The 14,563-nt window shown below is 32.1% G+C and overlaps 1 protein-coding gene across 1 annotated transcript; it reads left to right on the forward strand.

Annotated features, from left to right (window-relative positions):
• The first annotated feature begins 1,449 nt into the window (after positions 1-1,449).
• On the forward strand, positions 1,450-4,753 carry LOC121258534 (WAT1-related protein At4g08300-like). The gene is made up of 7 exons (XM_041160070.1): positions 1,450-1,724; positions 1,923-1,985; positions 2,742-2,858; positions 3,316-3,559; positions 3,677-3,835; positions 3,976-4,127; positions 4,222-4,753. The coding sequence occupies exons 1-7, from the start codon at positions 1,510-1,512 to the stop codon at positions 4,469-4,471; spliced, it is 1,200 nt and encodes a 399-aa protein (XP_041016004.1). The 5' UTR covers positions 1,450-1,509; the 3' UTR covers positions 4,472-4,753.
• Positions 4,754-14,563: the final 9,810 nt, after the last annotated feature.

The following is a 14,563-nucleotide window of genomic DNA, read 5'->3' on the forward strand; positions in this document are numbered from 1 at the left end:
AATGTAGTACGTAGTTGAAGTTCATGAACATGCATATATATATATATATATATATATATATATATATAAGCTGATCTTATTTTTCTCTTCTTTTGGATGATGAGTACTATAAGTTGGAAAATTAAGCCATGTCATCATCATGAACATCCCCAAGTGAATTTGAGGTCAAGTACTATTGATTAATCCCCAATTAGTGAGTGGTTCGTCGAGCGCAACTCAAAGCCAATATATATATATATATATATATATATGATTATTTTATAGAAATTAAATATTAATGGTGCATCGATCCTGTCCATATTAATCTTCGCATGCATGCAGCTAGCATGCCTAGCTACTACCGCAAAACGTACATCACACATGCAACCTCACATGCATGATCACGATAAAGCACTCAACCTATTTTCTAGTATTTGGTGGCCACTGAATCGAATCCCGGCCCGCCCACTTCCCATATAAAAAATATATATAAGAAATAAGATGAGTAAAAATTATTATCATAGAGATCTACGTACGTATACAGTACTCTTCCCTCATGATCATCGATCTCTTTATATTAACTCGATTTATTTTATTTACAGTGATTCCACGAATAATAGAGGAATATTATCATTCCCATATAGATTTCTTAAAATTAAACATGACTTTCTACAATTCAAAATAAAAATAGACATATCATGAAATCATCATTTGCTCCAAAAACCTAGCTAGTAAGTTGAAGGTATCAAGAGGTAGAGTTAATTATTTATATTATATATATGCTTAACATTTTCCACCATGTGTGAGTCAAACTCTCCATCAATGAGTGGGCTCAACACGTGAAATATTTAATTAAATTGAGTAAAGTGTAGAGTCCTAGTTCGAACTCAATACATTTACTTTGATACAATGTGAAATCAGTACTATTTGTCCCAAAAAATTAATTAATAAGAGCAGATAGATTTAATTATTTATATTATATTCTTAACAACAATCATCATTTAATATTTTGAAATCCTTTATATTTTGTATCCATCTCTCTTAGAAAATATTTGAGACAGAAATTTGTAGGAAATCATCATCCATAATATTCATTCTAAATTTTATCATTTTCAGATACACTAATTGATATGTTATAATTTAAAGTAATTTTCCATTAAAGTGGTTAATTAACGTATTAAATCACTTAATTAAAAGTATTCCACGTCATTTGATATGATTGAAGACGACAAAATTAAAGATGAGAATGGTATTGATCCTTAGAATTATATGTGATGCTGGTTTTGTACAACAAAAGGAGGAAAGAAAGAAAAATATTCGACGAATGTAGTTAATGGATAAGGGAATTATCTGAGAGATAGGAAATGCCTTGGAAAGGTATTGGAGCTGTGAATAATGGCCGGAGTCCTGTCTTTATTTTTACTTTGTCATGTCTATATAAGCAGGCTCTCTCATTTTGTTGCTGACAGAGATATATAGATCAGAGAGAAGCGATTGAGAGAGTGTGTGTGTGTATCAGACTTCAAAGAGATGGAAGACAAAAGGGCTGCGGGTGCCATGTCTTGCCGAGCACTAAGAAAGGCGAAACCTTACTTGGCCATGGTCTCCTTGCAGTTTGGATTTGCAGGAATGTACATCGTCTCCATGGTCTCTTTGAAGCGAGGCTTGAGTCACTACGTCCTTGCAACTTACCGTCACGTAGTTGCCACGATATTGATTGCTCCCTTTGCAGTTGTTTTTGAAAGGTACTCTCTGATCTCTCTCTCTCTCTCTCTCTCTCTCTCTCTCTCTCTCTCTCTCTCTCTCTCTCTCTCTCTCACTCTCACTATACACCCGCACGCACGCACTTTTGCGGTGCATCATCATCTTCCTCTGCAATATGTTGCTATATATAGAAATATAACCAATTAATTATATATGTTGTTTTCTTCTTTTTTTTATAGGAAAATACGACCAAAAATGACTCTGCCGACCTTCCTAAGAATTGTGGCGCTCGGTTTCTTGGAGTAATGCTCTAAACACCTTGTTTATATATATATATATATATATATATATATATGCATAAATGCTTCTACATGCATGTCTTTGAGTATCTGTGATCGATAAAACGTACTATACATGCTTAGTTTTTTGCCAAGTGATCGTACTAATTAGATTAACGCATATTCTTATTTTCTTATAAAGAATGAATATAAAAAAACTAACTTTTAATTGTTGCGAACACCAACTGGAATCTTGATCGGATTAGCTAGAGATCGACCTTACACCATTATATATATATGATCTTCACTGATTACTGGCGACTGAACAATATTCTTTTATCTTACTCATGTAGGGAGGCCAAGAGAAAAATATAGGGAGTGAAGTGCAGATCATATATATAATTAATCTTAGTTTATGTTTTCTTCTTTTTTTTTCCTAGCTCCCTTCTTTATTTCTTTCCTTTTTGCCTTAAATATTGTTTTATTTAGAGAGAGATTCTGCCATTTCAAAGGCATGACATCACTTAACAATCGTAGCACTCTGCATGAACTGATGCGCGCGCGCACGCATAAAAAAAGAGTGATATTTTGCAAATACGGCCAGTTGCTCAACAGAACGTAATATATAGTTACAACTTCCATTTCTATGGGACGTTTGATTCTTTTTTTGGCAATGCAAGTCAACTGTTAGCCAGAAAACTAAGAGCCAGCAAAACATTTAAAGGCCTAGCCATTAATATTAATGCTGATATATATATGCCAATCTTTATAACCATGCAGGCCGGTGCTCGATCAGAACTTCTATTATCAGGGAATGAAGATCACCTCAGCAGCATTTGCATCTGCCGCTATCAATATGCTCCCCGCCATAGCCTTCATAATGGCGATCATGTTCAGGTACAAGCTGTTTAATTCAACTCATGTCTCATTCACATGGTAAATGTAAAGTTACTTTTAGCGTTAAGAGCCAGCAACTGGCCTGCCGGGGACTCTACATGGGCCACAAAACATATATCATTTCAAGTGGTCCAGAAGGTGCGCGCGCTAACTAATCATCATTTTGCATTCACCGATCATCTAATAAAATAATATTCTCCTGAAAATTCTGAAAACATAAGAAGCCGTGTGGTCAGGTGTTTCACTTTTCCCCGAATATTCACGTACGCTGGACTTTGATTCGACCGAGCTAGTATTATTGCAAGTTGCAAAAGTAAAAGGCCAGGCGGGAAATTTTAATGGGAAAGAAACTGAAAAAAAAAAAATTCCATATATATGCATTTATCAATAATGATTGCAGACCGGGATATCAGCCTGAAAAACATGTGATTTAATCGATCATTTTGTCATTAATCAGGTTAGAGACCGTGAATTTCAAGAAGTTACATAGTGTAGCGAAGGTGGTGGGCACAGTAATCACGGTCATGGGAGCCATGGTCATGACTTTGTACAAAGGCCCCATCATCGATTTCATAAAGGGGAGAGGACAGAGCCACCACAAAACCAGCACCCAGTCCTCCGTGGATGATCAGCATTTCGTCACCGGCACCTTAATGCTCCTAGCCAGTAGCAGCAGCTGGGCCGGTTTCTTCATATTGCAAGTGCGTAAAGTAGCTAGTAAATCTTAGTGTTAATTATTTGTAATCCATGATTTTGACATACATTTTTTTGGTGAAATTAGTATTTGAGAATTGTGGTCCTTGTGATTCTATGATCAGTCGTTTACGTTGAAGAAGTACCCGGCTGAGCTGTCTCTCACAGCATTGATATGCTTAATGGGCATGGTGGAAGGTGCAATCGTGACGCTTGTGATGGAACGTGACCTCACTGTCTGGGCTATCGGCTGGGATTCTAGGCTCATTGCCCCTGTTTACTCTGTAAGCACCAATTAATTAAGTTTTAGCATAATTAACAAAAATGATAAAGACAACAAGCTAGGTAGGGGCAACGTTAATGCATGAATATTTCAAGTACACTACTAATTAATTAAGCCTGCGGCCTTCTGTAATATATGTAGGGGGTAGTTTGCTCTGGAATCGCATATTATGTACAAGGAGTTGTAAACAGGGAACGAGGCCCTGTGTTCGTCACGACTTTCAGTCCACTGTGCATGATCATCACTGCCGTTCTAGGCCTCATCGTTTTAGCCGAGCAAATCCACCTTGGAAGGTATATATACGTACATATAGATATGTGTGTGTGTCTTGATTTTCATGTGTTGATTAAAGACACTTAATACGTTTGTTGATGTGCTGTGCTACAGTGTCATTGGAGCCATTGTCATAGTACTGGGGCTTTACACAGTGGTGTGGGGTAAAAGCAAAGATATTCTTCCAAACTCAAAAGGTATCGTAGCCGATGAGAAAGGAACCTCCCAGGAGTTGCCAATCACAGTCGACATGACCAGTGCTAATAGATCATCATCAATCGCCAGTATTGATCACATCAACAAAGATGTAGTTGCCGGGGTGTCAAAGATTCCAGCAGCATTAACAGTCGACCCCCATCGCTAGGGACGTTCTTTAATATGAGAGAGTGATCTTTAATTATTTACAAATCATGATGACTCTTTCTGATCTTTGTCTCCAAGTACTAGGACTCGTAGATGCATGCATATATATTGCGCGCGCTCGCTTTAAATATACATGTATGTTTTGAATTTTGAAGTTCGTCGAGATCGATTATAGATTACGATCGATGTGAGACATGAATATAAGAGAGTATATATAACTATTATATATGATATTGTGCCCTGAGGTTTGGATACTCCATTTTCTTTTTATCCTACTTTTGTTACTTTGGGTTAGTTCTAATATTCGTAAAAGTATATACTTGTGCCTTGCGCACGAAAGATGATGAATCAAGAATATTGGATATTTTGCATGTGTAGTTATGTTGGCATCTGATTTTATATATTCAATGAATAACATTCCATATTCTCGGGTGCTCAACCAAATTGCTGGGAAATTCTATCACTTGGGTAGCGGCCTGGAAGCTGCCTATAGCATTCACTGCAAAAAAAATGAACATTTGTGATGAATTATTTGTAACGAGAATGATTATTTACGACGAAAATAAATTCATTTTAACAGAAAAATGAAATCATTTTTATAAAAAAATAACTGGTCACAAGAAAGCATGTTTCTTGTAGTGATTTAAAATTAAGAATCCTTCTGCATAGTTGTCCTCTAGCAACTAGCTAGATTGGGACGTGGGGACGATCTGTATTTAACTAATTAATTAATTCGAATATTGGAGAACCACATTTTCCAGCTTTTTTTTTTTTTTTAATTTATCGATATCGCACACGAGCTCTTGGAAAATGAGTTTCAACTAATTAATTAATTTCAAGGCATGTGATCATGAGTTTGAAGTAGGGACTTGAATATTATTATACGTATTCATGCCAATGTATCTTTTTGATGAAATATTTGCAATATTAGAGAATTGATACATATTTCCAAAATATCTTTTCTTTTTCTTTTTCCCTTCCTTTTTCATTCTTTAGGTTTTTTTTTTTTTTTTCTTTCCATTCTTTGCTTTGGAAGATCAGTACGTACTACAATCGATTTTTCTAAATATTAAAAAATAATTACTTTTTTTCTTTCTTTCTTTCTTTTTTTGTATGAAAGAGGTATCCCATCTCGTATTATATGTTAGGTAAATAACCAAGATATGAGCGTAGAAACTAATTACACTTTTTCAAAACGAAAAAGGCAAATGGGATTTTAATAATTTTGTAAAATTCAATCCAATTTCTAGATTGAGGGGATCAAAGAAGTCTGATTTCTTGTGTACAAGAGCAATGCTACTATTCATTTTAGATATTGTCATCCTCGACTACACTTGTTAACATGGTTGTTGTAGTATGTGGCTCATATTGAGTGGAATAGGTATATAGAGAAAGCAGGTTGATACCGAGAGTGAAGCGGAGTGGAGTGAGGGGAGCGCAGTGTACTGAGCGAAGCGGAGCGGAACAACAATACAATAGTATCATTGAAATTTTCTAATACCTCTATATGGCCAAGGTTAGTATAAATATAACATTATGTAACCCTACTTTGATAGTTAGTAAAAATTCAGCCCTCGCTCCTATAGATGTAGGCATACTGCCGAACCACGTTAAATCTATGTGTTTTCTTGTTTTCTCTTTTTCGTACTGTTGATCATAATTGTCGCACATAGCATAACAATGGTCTATTTAAAATAGCTTCATATGTCAGCCATTTAAACGATAATCATTTAAAATATGTCACATAACAAGTGAAGTAGCTAGGGAGATATTGCCCTTACCTAGACATGATGACATATATTTTCCATCTGCTTTCGACCCTACCCGTCGGTTCGACAGGTGCGCGAATTTTCCCAACCACCATCCGATCTCAGTGCCCAAAAACCACTAACAGAGCCTATGCCTAACTTCCTCTTTACATTCCTACTCACCCATAGAAATTTCTCCTTAGATCCACCAAGATAAAGGACCAACATATGCATGATGATCAGTATGTATGTTACAATACTCAACTTGACCCTTGAGGGCCCAATATATGCATGGCCTTGACAAAAGAGATCGATGGCACCTACCACAACCAAAGAGACCCTCGGCCACAGGATCACTGCAGAAATCTAGGTTGTGGATCTACATGGATCCATAAATAAGGAGGAAATGGATGATGCAGCCAAGAGATGAAAATGTAGAGAGAGGCCAGAAACAGGTTTTATACGTAGTAATATTAGTTATAGTTGTGCCTTGTATAAATATCGCTTACTCTTTTAAAAAGTAGAGATTCATTTTTTATAAATTAATATTTTTTTTATGGGTCTACTCATGTTTATTTATTTTTTTTAATTGAGTATTTAGACGACACTTGGCTATTTTACGACTGCAAATATATGATATAGGCCGGTTGAAAAGATGGATTTCGGCTGTGGATATTTTACACGCCATTGACCCATTTGCGAGAATTTATGCTTGCTTTGCTCGTTTGGTGGGCTAGTTGCTTGTCTGTTGCTCAGCGAGCTAGCTAGACGATCTAGGAAGTTCAGACGAGTCCGGGTGACCGACCGTTGAGCTCTAAGTATAATTGAGAATGAGAAGAGAGAATGAGAGATGGACAATATTTTTCCTTATAATAGAAATAATACAAACACGACAATTACACAATTTTTGCACAATTACTTACTAAAATAAGTTTTAATTTATTTGAATTTCATTTGGTTTGATAGATTTAAATTAAAAAAATAATAATACTTTGAATAGAGAATTATAAAGAAATTACGTGATTGTTATATCATGCCCTTTTTTGTTGATATGCAAATTAAATGGAAATTAAAAAGGATAATGAATCAATGATATCCTTAAACCTCCTTTACTATTATTTTATTACATAGTTATTTTTTTGTTTTTGCTCTTTGAATATGAACTAAAAATCTCAAAACTTGACATTCTTGCATAATTTAATAGAAAATAAATTTAATCAACTAACGTAATCATGTAATTAAATTTATTTTTAATTAAATTACATGATTACATTAATTAATTGAATTTATTTTCTTCAAAATTTTTAATTCATATTCAAATAGTAAAACGGATAGTAAAAGAAAATTAAGGAATCGTTGACCAATTAAAAAATGCAATGAGACCCACGTTTTTCTTTTTTTTTTTCTTGGTATGTTTTCATGTTGTCGTGGCGAGTTGCTGGTGGCTTGTGGAAGCTCGACAATTTCCACGAGCCTCACTTATATTGGCCTGTGTCAATTGTCATAGCCTCTTGTCTGTACCTATTGCACTCCCAAACCCATTGCTACTCTCTCTCTCTCTCTCTCTCTCATTCATTCGCCGGCTCTTATTCCGTGGAGAGAGAGAAAGCAGAGAGCTTGAGCGTCATTTAGAAGGAAGATAAAGTGAGAGTGAAAAGGTGGAGAGAGATGATTATGTGGGTATTTGGGTTTGGTTCTCTCATTTGGAAAGCCGGCTTTAACTACGATCAGCGCCTCGTTGGGTTCTCATCAAAGGCTATCGCCATGTCTTCCATCAAGGTCTCTCTCTCTCTCTTTCTCTCTCTATACGTGTTCTTTATATTTTACAAGTTTGATGTAATGGACATAAATAACCGTTGTAATTTATGTATCAATGGAAAGTAGCATACAATCTTTCACAACACATTCTGCTTCTCAGTTGTCCATCTTAATTCATGGCAAATGGGACACTCGTTCAGCTGTTCATTTTGTCATCGAAATAACACGTAGTCATTCTTATCTGCATGTATTACGTTGTAGTCAAACCTGAGTCCTCTTTTCAACTATTTTGCTTCATAGAAGTTGCGGGAGAAAATATTGTCTGATGGAAATGTCTATTTAAACAGCTCGAGCAACATATTGACAGCCTTAATAGATACTTGGCACATATGAAGTAGTCTAACTGTAAATTACAACTTGTTGTGCCTTCTACATCCTGAATATAACTCACGTTGTAAATCATTCCACAAACGTGTAAAAGTGTTACGACCCGAATCATTTGAATTTGATACGTCTGTATCACCTTCATCCATAAACATTTCCACACCAATGTCACCTAACATTTGCTCAATATCCTCTTCGTATTAACACCAACAATCTCTGCATGTACATCTTCATCAATGTCTTCTTCTTCGTGTTGAGACTCGAATGACGATGGATATGATTTTTCGTGTAAGACCCAATCAGTATAACATTGGTCAATACTTTTGATAAATAAATGCTCTCTCACCAAGTCTATCTTATGAGAACGCAAATTCTTGCATTGTCGGCATGGGCATCTAATACGACCGTCACCAACTATATAGGATGCGAATTTCAAAAATTTCTTAACACTTTCAGCATATATATTGTAATCCTCACCCACTCGATCTTTAATTCACATCCAACTTTTATCCATGTCTAATACCCCATTATAAACAGTCACGTGCATCAACAAGCAAGCATTTATCTAACATATTGTACAAATTCTTCCTTTCACCAGGTAATTGGTCCTATTTCATTCGAGATTGTAAGGTCATAATCGTCAACCTACTAACTATTATCTATCACATCCAACAAAATGTCGGCAACATCTCTCCATAGTTCTCTAAATATGCTCGTTTAGTTATGTGCACCGACGAGTAATACGTCGATTCACCATAACCGAAACTAGATATCTAGAGAACAATATTGGAAGACTACCAAAATCATGATGTCGGACGCAACAGAGATAGTTTGATTGTTTGCGATAATGATTTTACAATCCTAAACTGTTCACTCTAGACAATTCAAGAGTTATCAATCAACTATTCAATAGGATTGATAACTCTCTCGAACGGGTCTAAGGGTTATTTCAATGCGACATATAAGATACGATAATATCACACAACAACAATGCAAGATACGAGAATACAATTATACAATACAACAAAATGTATTTTAAATATTATGTATTTTTATTATTAATTATACTATTAATATTTTTTTTAAGTATAGTATTTTTTAAGTATTAATAATTCTTATGTTTGAGTATTTTTTAAGTATTATTTTTAATTTAAGTATTACAACTAAAAAGTACACTCGTTCGAACACGTAGAAGTCTGTTTGAACAGGAAAATCCGTTCGAAAGGAAACACATTGTGTTCAAACGGATCCAACCCAAATTCCAGATGCGAAACAGATTCAAAACACAAACTCAGAAAATAATTCACAACATCACAAATCAATTCACAAAGGAGATAAACACACAAACAGAAAATTATATATACAAAACATGACGAACATACCTTCAAATAATTTTGAATAGCAACTCCAAATACTCCAATAAACACCTACACAATATATATAAACTATAAAATTAATAATTTGTTTGAAAATTAGTTAATGTACAATGTAGATTAACAAAAATCATACCTTTAATCAATACAAGTGTGCAGTTATCTTTCTAATGTACATAGAATGAAGGATTGTTTGAAGAAAATAGAGAATTTTGGTGAGAAAACGTAGATTGTGCGAAGGAGAACAGAGGAAATGAGGGACTAATGACGGCTGGAAGTGTTTAAACTTTTCATTTAGTGTTCGAACGACAATATTTGGCGATCGAACGTGAAACATTTCAGAGCGCATGTTTTTCCGCTTTACTATTTTTCGTGAAATCGTTTGAACGGCACTAAAGTACCATTCACAACATCACAAATCAATTCACAAAGGAGATAAACACACAAACAGAAAATTATATATACAAAACATAACGAACTTACCTTCAAATAATTTCGAATAGCAACTCCAAATACTCCAATAAACACCTACACAATATATATATATATAAAAACTATAAAATTAATAATTTGTTTGAAAATTAGTTAATGTACAATGTAGATTAACAAAAATCATACCTTTAATCAATACAAGTGTGTAGTTATCTTTCTAATGTACATAGAATAAATGATTGTTTGAAGAAAATAGAGAATTTTGGAGAGAAAACGGAGACTATGCGAAGGAGAACAGAGGAAATGAGGGACTGACGGTGGCTGGAAGTGCTTAAACTTTTCATTTAGTGTTCGAACGACAATATTTGGCAGTCGAGCGTGAAACATTTCAGAGCACATGCTTTCCCGCTTCACTATTTTTCGTGAAATCGTTTGAACGGCACTAAAGTACCATTCGAACGGTAGTCCACTACTCATTGATTGGCGGGACACATTTCTGCCACTATTTCAGGAGGCACCAAAAGCTCTAGAAACCGTTCGAACGTTTTTCTTCAAATATTCAATTGCTAATATAGCCGTCGAATGATAAGTATATACCGTTCAAACATTCATTATTAAATGTTTAATTATATATATTTTTTACACTATACGTAAAAAGTAATAGTATACTATAATATAATATAGACATATATATTATACTATAATATAGACATATATATTTTACTATAATTTAGTAATATTTTGCATCATATATATTATAGTATACTAAAGTATAAAGGAATTTGTAAGATCATATATTTTAATTATATTTACTATATATTTTTTAATTAACAGATACTAATTATAATATACTATAATATATACTTATATAGATATTTATTAAATTTGAAAAAAAGACGAACTGTAAATAATACGGTTCGATCAATAAGTCAAAACCGTTCGAACTAGGGGTGTAAATTCAAACCGGAAAACCGGTCCGGACCGGACCAATTTTACCGATTTTGGTCCGGGACCGGTTCTTAGAATGTGAAAACCGGCCGGTTCCGGTCCGGTTCCGGTTTTAGTATTTTTGGACCGGACCGGTTGATAAAAAAATATATAAATAATAATATTTGTATATATAAGTTTTATACAAAATATTTTATATATATTAATATATATAAGTTTTATATATTATGTATAATTATAAATTTTTATGTGAAATTTTTATATATAATATATATAATTATATATATTCATATATGAAATAATTTCATATTATAATTTATAAATTATTATATAAAATGTTAATACTAATATATAAGTTTATAACTAATACTAATAGTCTAATATAGACTATAGTTATACTTATAATTAATACTAAAAGTTTATAACTAATACTAATATTAAATATATAGTTGACAACTAATACTAATATATAACTTATAACTATACCAATAGTCTAATATTAATACTATTATACAGTCTAATATATTATTTAGCTATACTAATATATAAGTCTATAACTATTTAACTAATACTAATAGTTTAATATAGACTATAGACTATAGTTATAACTTATAATTAATACTAAAAGTTTATAACTAATACTAATATTAAATATATAGTTTATAACTAATACTAATATATAACTTATAACTATACCAATAGTCTAATATTAATTCTATTATAGAGTCTAATATATTATTTAGCTATACTAATATATAAGTCTATAACTATTTAACTAATACTAATAGTCTAATATAGACTATAGACTATAGTTATACTTATAATTAATACTAAAAGTTTATAACTAATACTAATATTAAATATATAGTTTATAACTAATACTAATATATAACTTATAACTATACCAATAGTCTAATATTAATTCTATTATATAGTCTAATATATTATTTAGCTATACTAATAGATAAGTCTATAACTATTTAACTAATACTAATAATCTAATATAGACTATAGACTATAGTTATACTTATAATTAATACTAAAAGTTTATAACTAATACTAATATTAAATATATAGTTTATAACTAATACTAATATATAACTTATAACTATACCAATAGTCTAATATTAATTCTATTATATAGTCTAATATATTATTTAGCTATACTAATATATAAGTCTATAACTATTTAACTAATACTAATAGTCTAATATAGACTATAGACTATAGTTATACTTATAATTAATACTAAAAGTTTATAACTAATACTAATATATAACTATACTAATAGGCTAATATTAATACTATTATATAGTCTAATATATTATATAGCTATACTAATATACAAGTCTATAACTATTTAACTAATAGTCTAATACTAATAGTTTTATATAGACTATAGTTATACTTATACTAATATAGTTATACTAAATCACTATAACTAATACTAATATATAACTATACTAATAGGCTAATATTGATACTATTATATAGTTTAATATATTATATAGCTATACTAATATATAAGTCTATAACTATTTAACTAATATTAATAGTTTAATATAGACTATAGTTATAGTTATACTAAATCACTATAACTAATACTAATATAGAACTATACTAGTAGGCTAATATTAATACTATTAGACTAGTCTAATATATTATACAGCTATACTAATATATAAGTCTATAACTATTTAACTAATACTAATAGTTTAATATAGACTATAGTCATACTTATACTAATATAGTTATATTAAATCACTATAACTAATACTAATATATAACTATACTAATAGACTAATATTAATATTATTAGACTAGTCTAATATATTATATAGCTATACTAATATATAAGTCTATAACTATTTAACTAATACTACTAGTTTAATATAGACTATAGACTATAGTTATACTTATACTAATATAGTTATACTAAATCACTATAACTAATACTAATATATAACTATACTAATAGGCTAATATATACTATTAGACTATAGTATATTAAATGTATTACAAATATATATATATATATATTATATAGTCTAATATATAATATATTTGACTATAGTATGTTAAATGTATTACAAATATATATATAGTTATATTAAATCATTGTAGTTTATTAAATGTATTATAAATATATATAAATTTTAATTATCATTTAAAACAAAAACACATTGAAATTTCAAAATAATCAAATATTAATTAAATAGAAAACGCCGAACGGCGCCGTTTTCCCTACTACTAAACCCTAAAATCATCTGTCTCTAAACTTCCACCTCTCGTCTCTCACTTCTCAGACTACTGCCAGTGCTACTGCTCTCGCCTCTCACTCTCTCGTGCGCTAACTCTCTCGTTTCTGACTCTCTACCTTCGCCTCGGCTCAGTGACTCAGTCCCTCGTCTCTCACTCTCAGTCTCAACTCTCCCGTCCCTCACTCTCTTGACTCTCACTCTCAACTCTCTCGTCTCTCATTCTCAACTCTCTCGTCTCTCAACTCTTTCGTCTGTTGTCTCTCAATCTCTCTTCTCTCAACTCTCTCGGCCCCTGTCTCTCTGCCGATCTGCCCCTTCAACGGTAAGTTTTTTTTTTTTTTTTTTTTGAAATTACATACTAGGATTTTTATGATTGGGTTTTGTGATATTAGGGTTTTTGTGATTGGGTTTTGTGATATTGGGATTTTTGTGAATCTGTGATTGGGTTTTCAATTTTGTGATATTAGGGTTTTTGAATCCGAAATTTAGGATTTTTTGTGATTGTATTTGTGATATTAGGGTTTTGTGATTGGGTTTGTGAAATTGATTAGAATGTAGTATTATTATGCCCATGATAAACATGTTGTTTGCTTTGCACATAAAACTCGAGAGAATGGAGTAGCCCGTCATCTTTTCATGCTTGCATTGACGAAAACATTATAATTCTCTATAAAATTGAAGGCATTGTCTCTGAAAGGAAGGGAAAAAAGAAAAGAAAAGATAGTGTTGGTTATCAACTTATACAATTCAGTACCAAAATTCTCCATATGGAGTAAATTTATAATCTGTGACCTATTTGGGAGTTGGCTCCTCATTTGTTCTCTTGTATTCCGGTTTCAGCTCATAAGATCCTTGGTTAGCTCCCTTGTTATTGTAGACACATAGATTTTTTTAAATCAGTTTTTTTTTTATAAACAAATTTTTAATGACAAATTGTGAAACTTATATTTTAAAAAAATCAAAAAATCGGACCGGACCAGACCAGAAATCGGTAAAACCAGAAGTACCGGTTTAGGAGAGTAACCGGTGCGTAATCGATTTTGGAAAATACAAAACCGGTACATACCGATTCGGTCCTAAATTTTGTCCAAAACCAGACCGGACTAGACCGGTTACACCCCTAGTTCGAACATATAATATATTGTTCAAACGGTTCTATACATATAAGTTATCGGTTACAGAGACTTTT

This window comes from Juglans microcarpa x Juglans regia, chromosome 3S (genome assembly GCF_004785595.1).
Source record: "Juglans microcarpa x Juglans regia isolate MS1-56 chromosome 3S, Jm3101_v1.0, whole genome shotgun sequence".
NCBI classification, from domain to species: domain Eukaryota; kingdom Viridiplantae; phylum Streptophyta; class Magnoliopsida; order Fagales; family Juglandaceae; genus Juglans; species Juglans microcarpa x Juglans regia.

Coding starts and splice junctions, on each gene's coding strand:
- LOC121258534 (XM_041160070.1), top strand. CDS start 1,510: ATGGAAGACAAAAGGGCTGCGGGTGCCATGTCTTGCCGAGCACTAAGA. Junction 2,859..3,315: donor ATAATGGCGATCATGTTCAG/GTACAAGCTGTT, acceptor GTCATTAATCAG/GTTAGAGACCGTGAATTTCA. Junction 4,128..4,221: donor GAGCAAATCCACCTTGGAAG/GTATATATACGT, acceptor GCTGTGCTACAG/TGTCATTGGAGCCATTGTCA.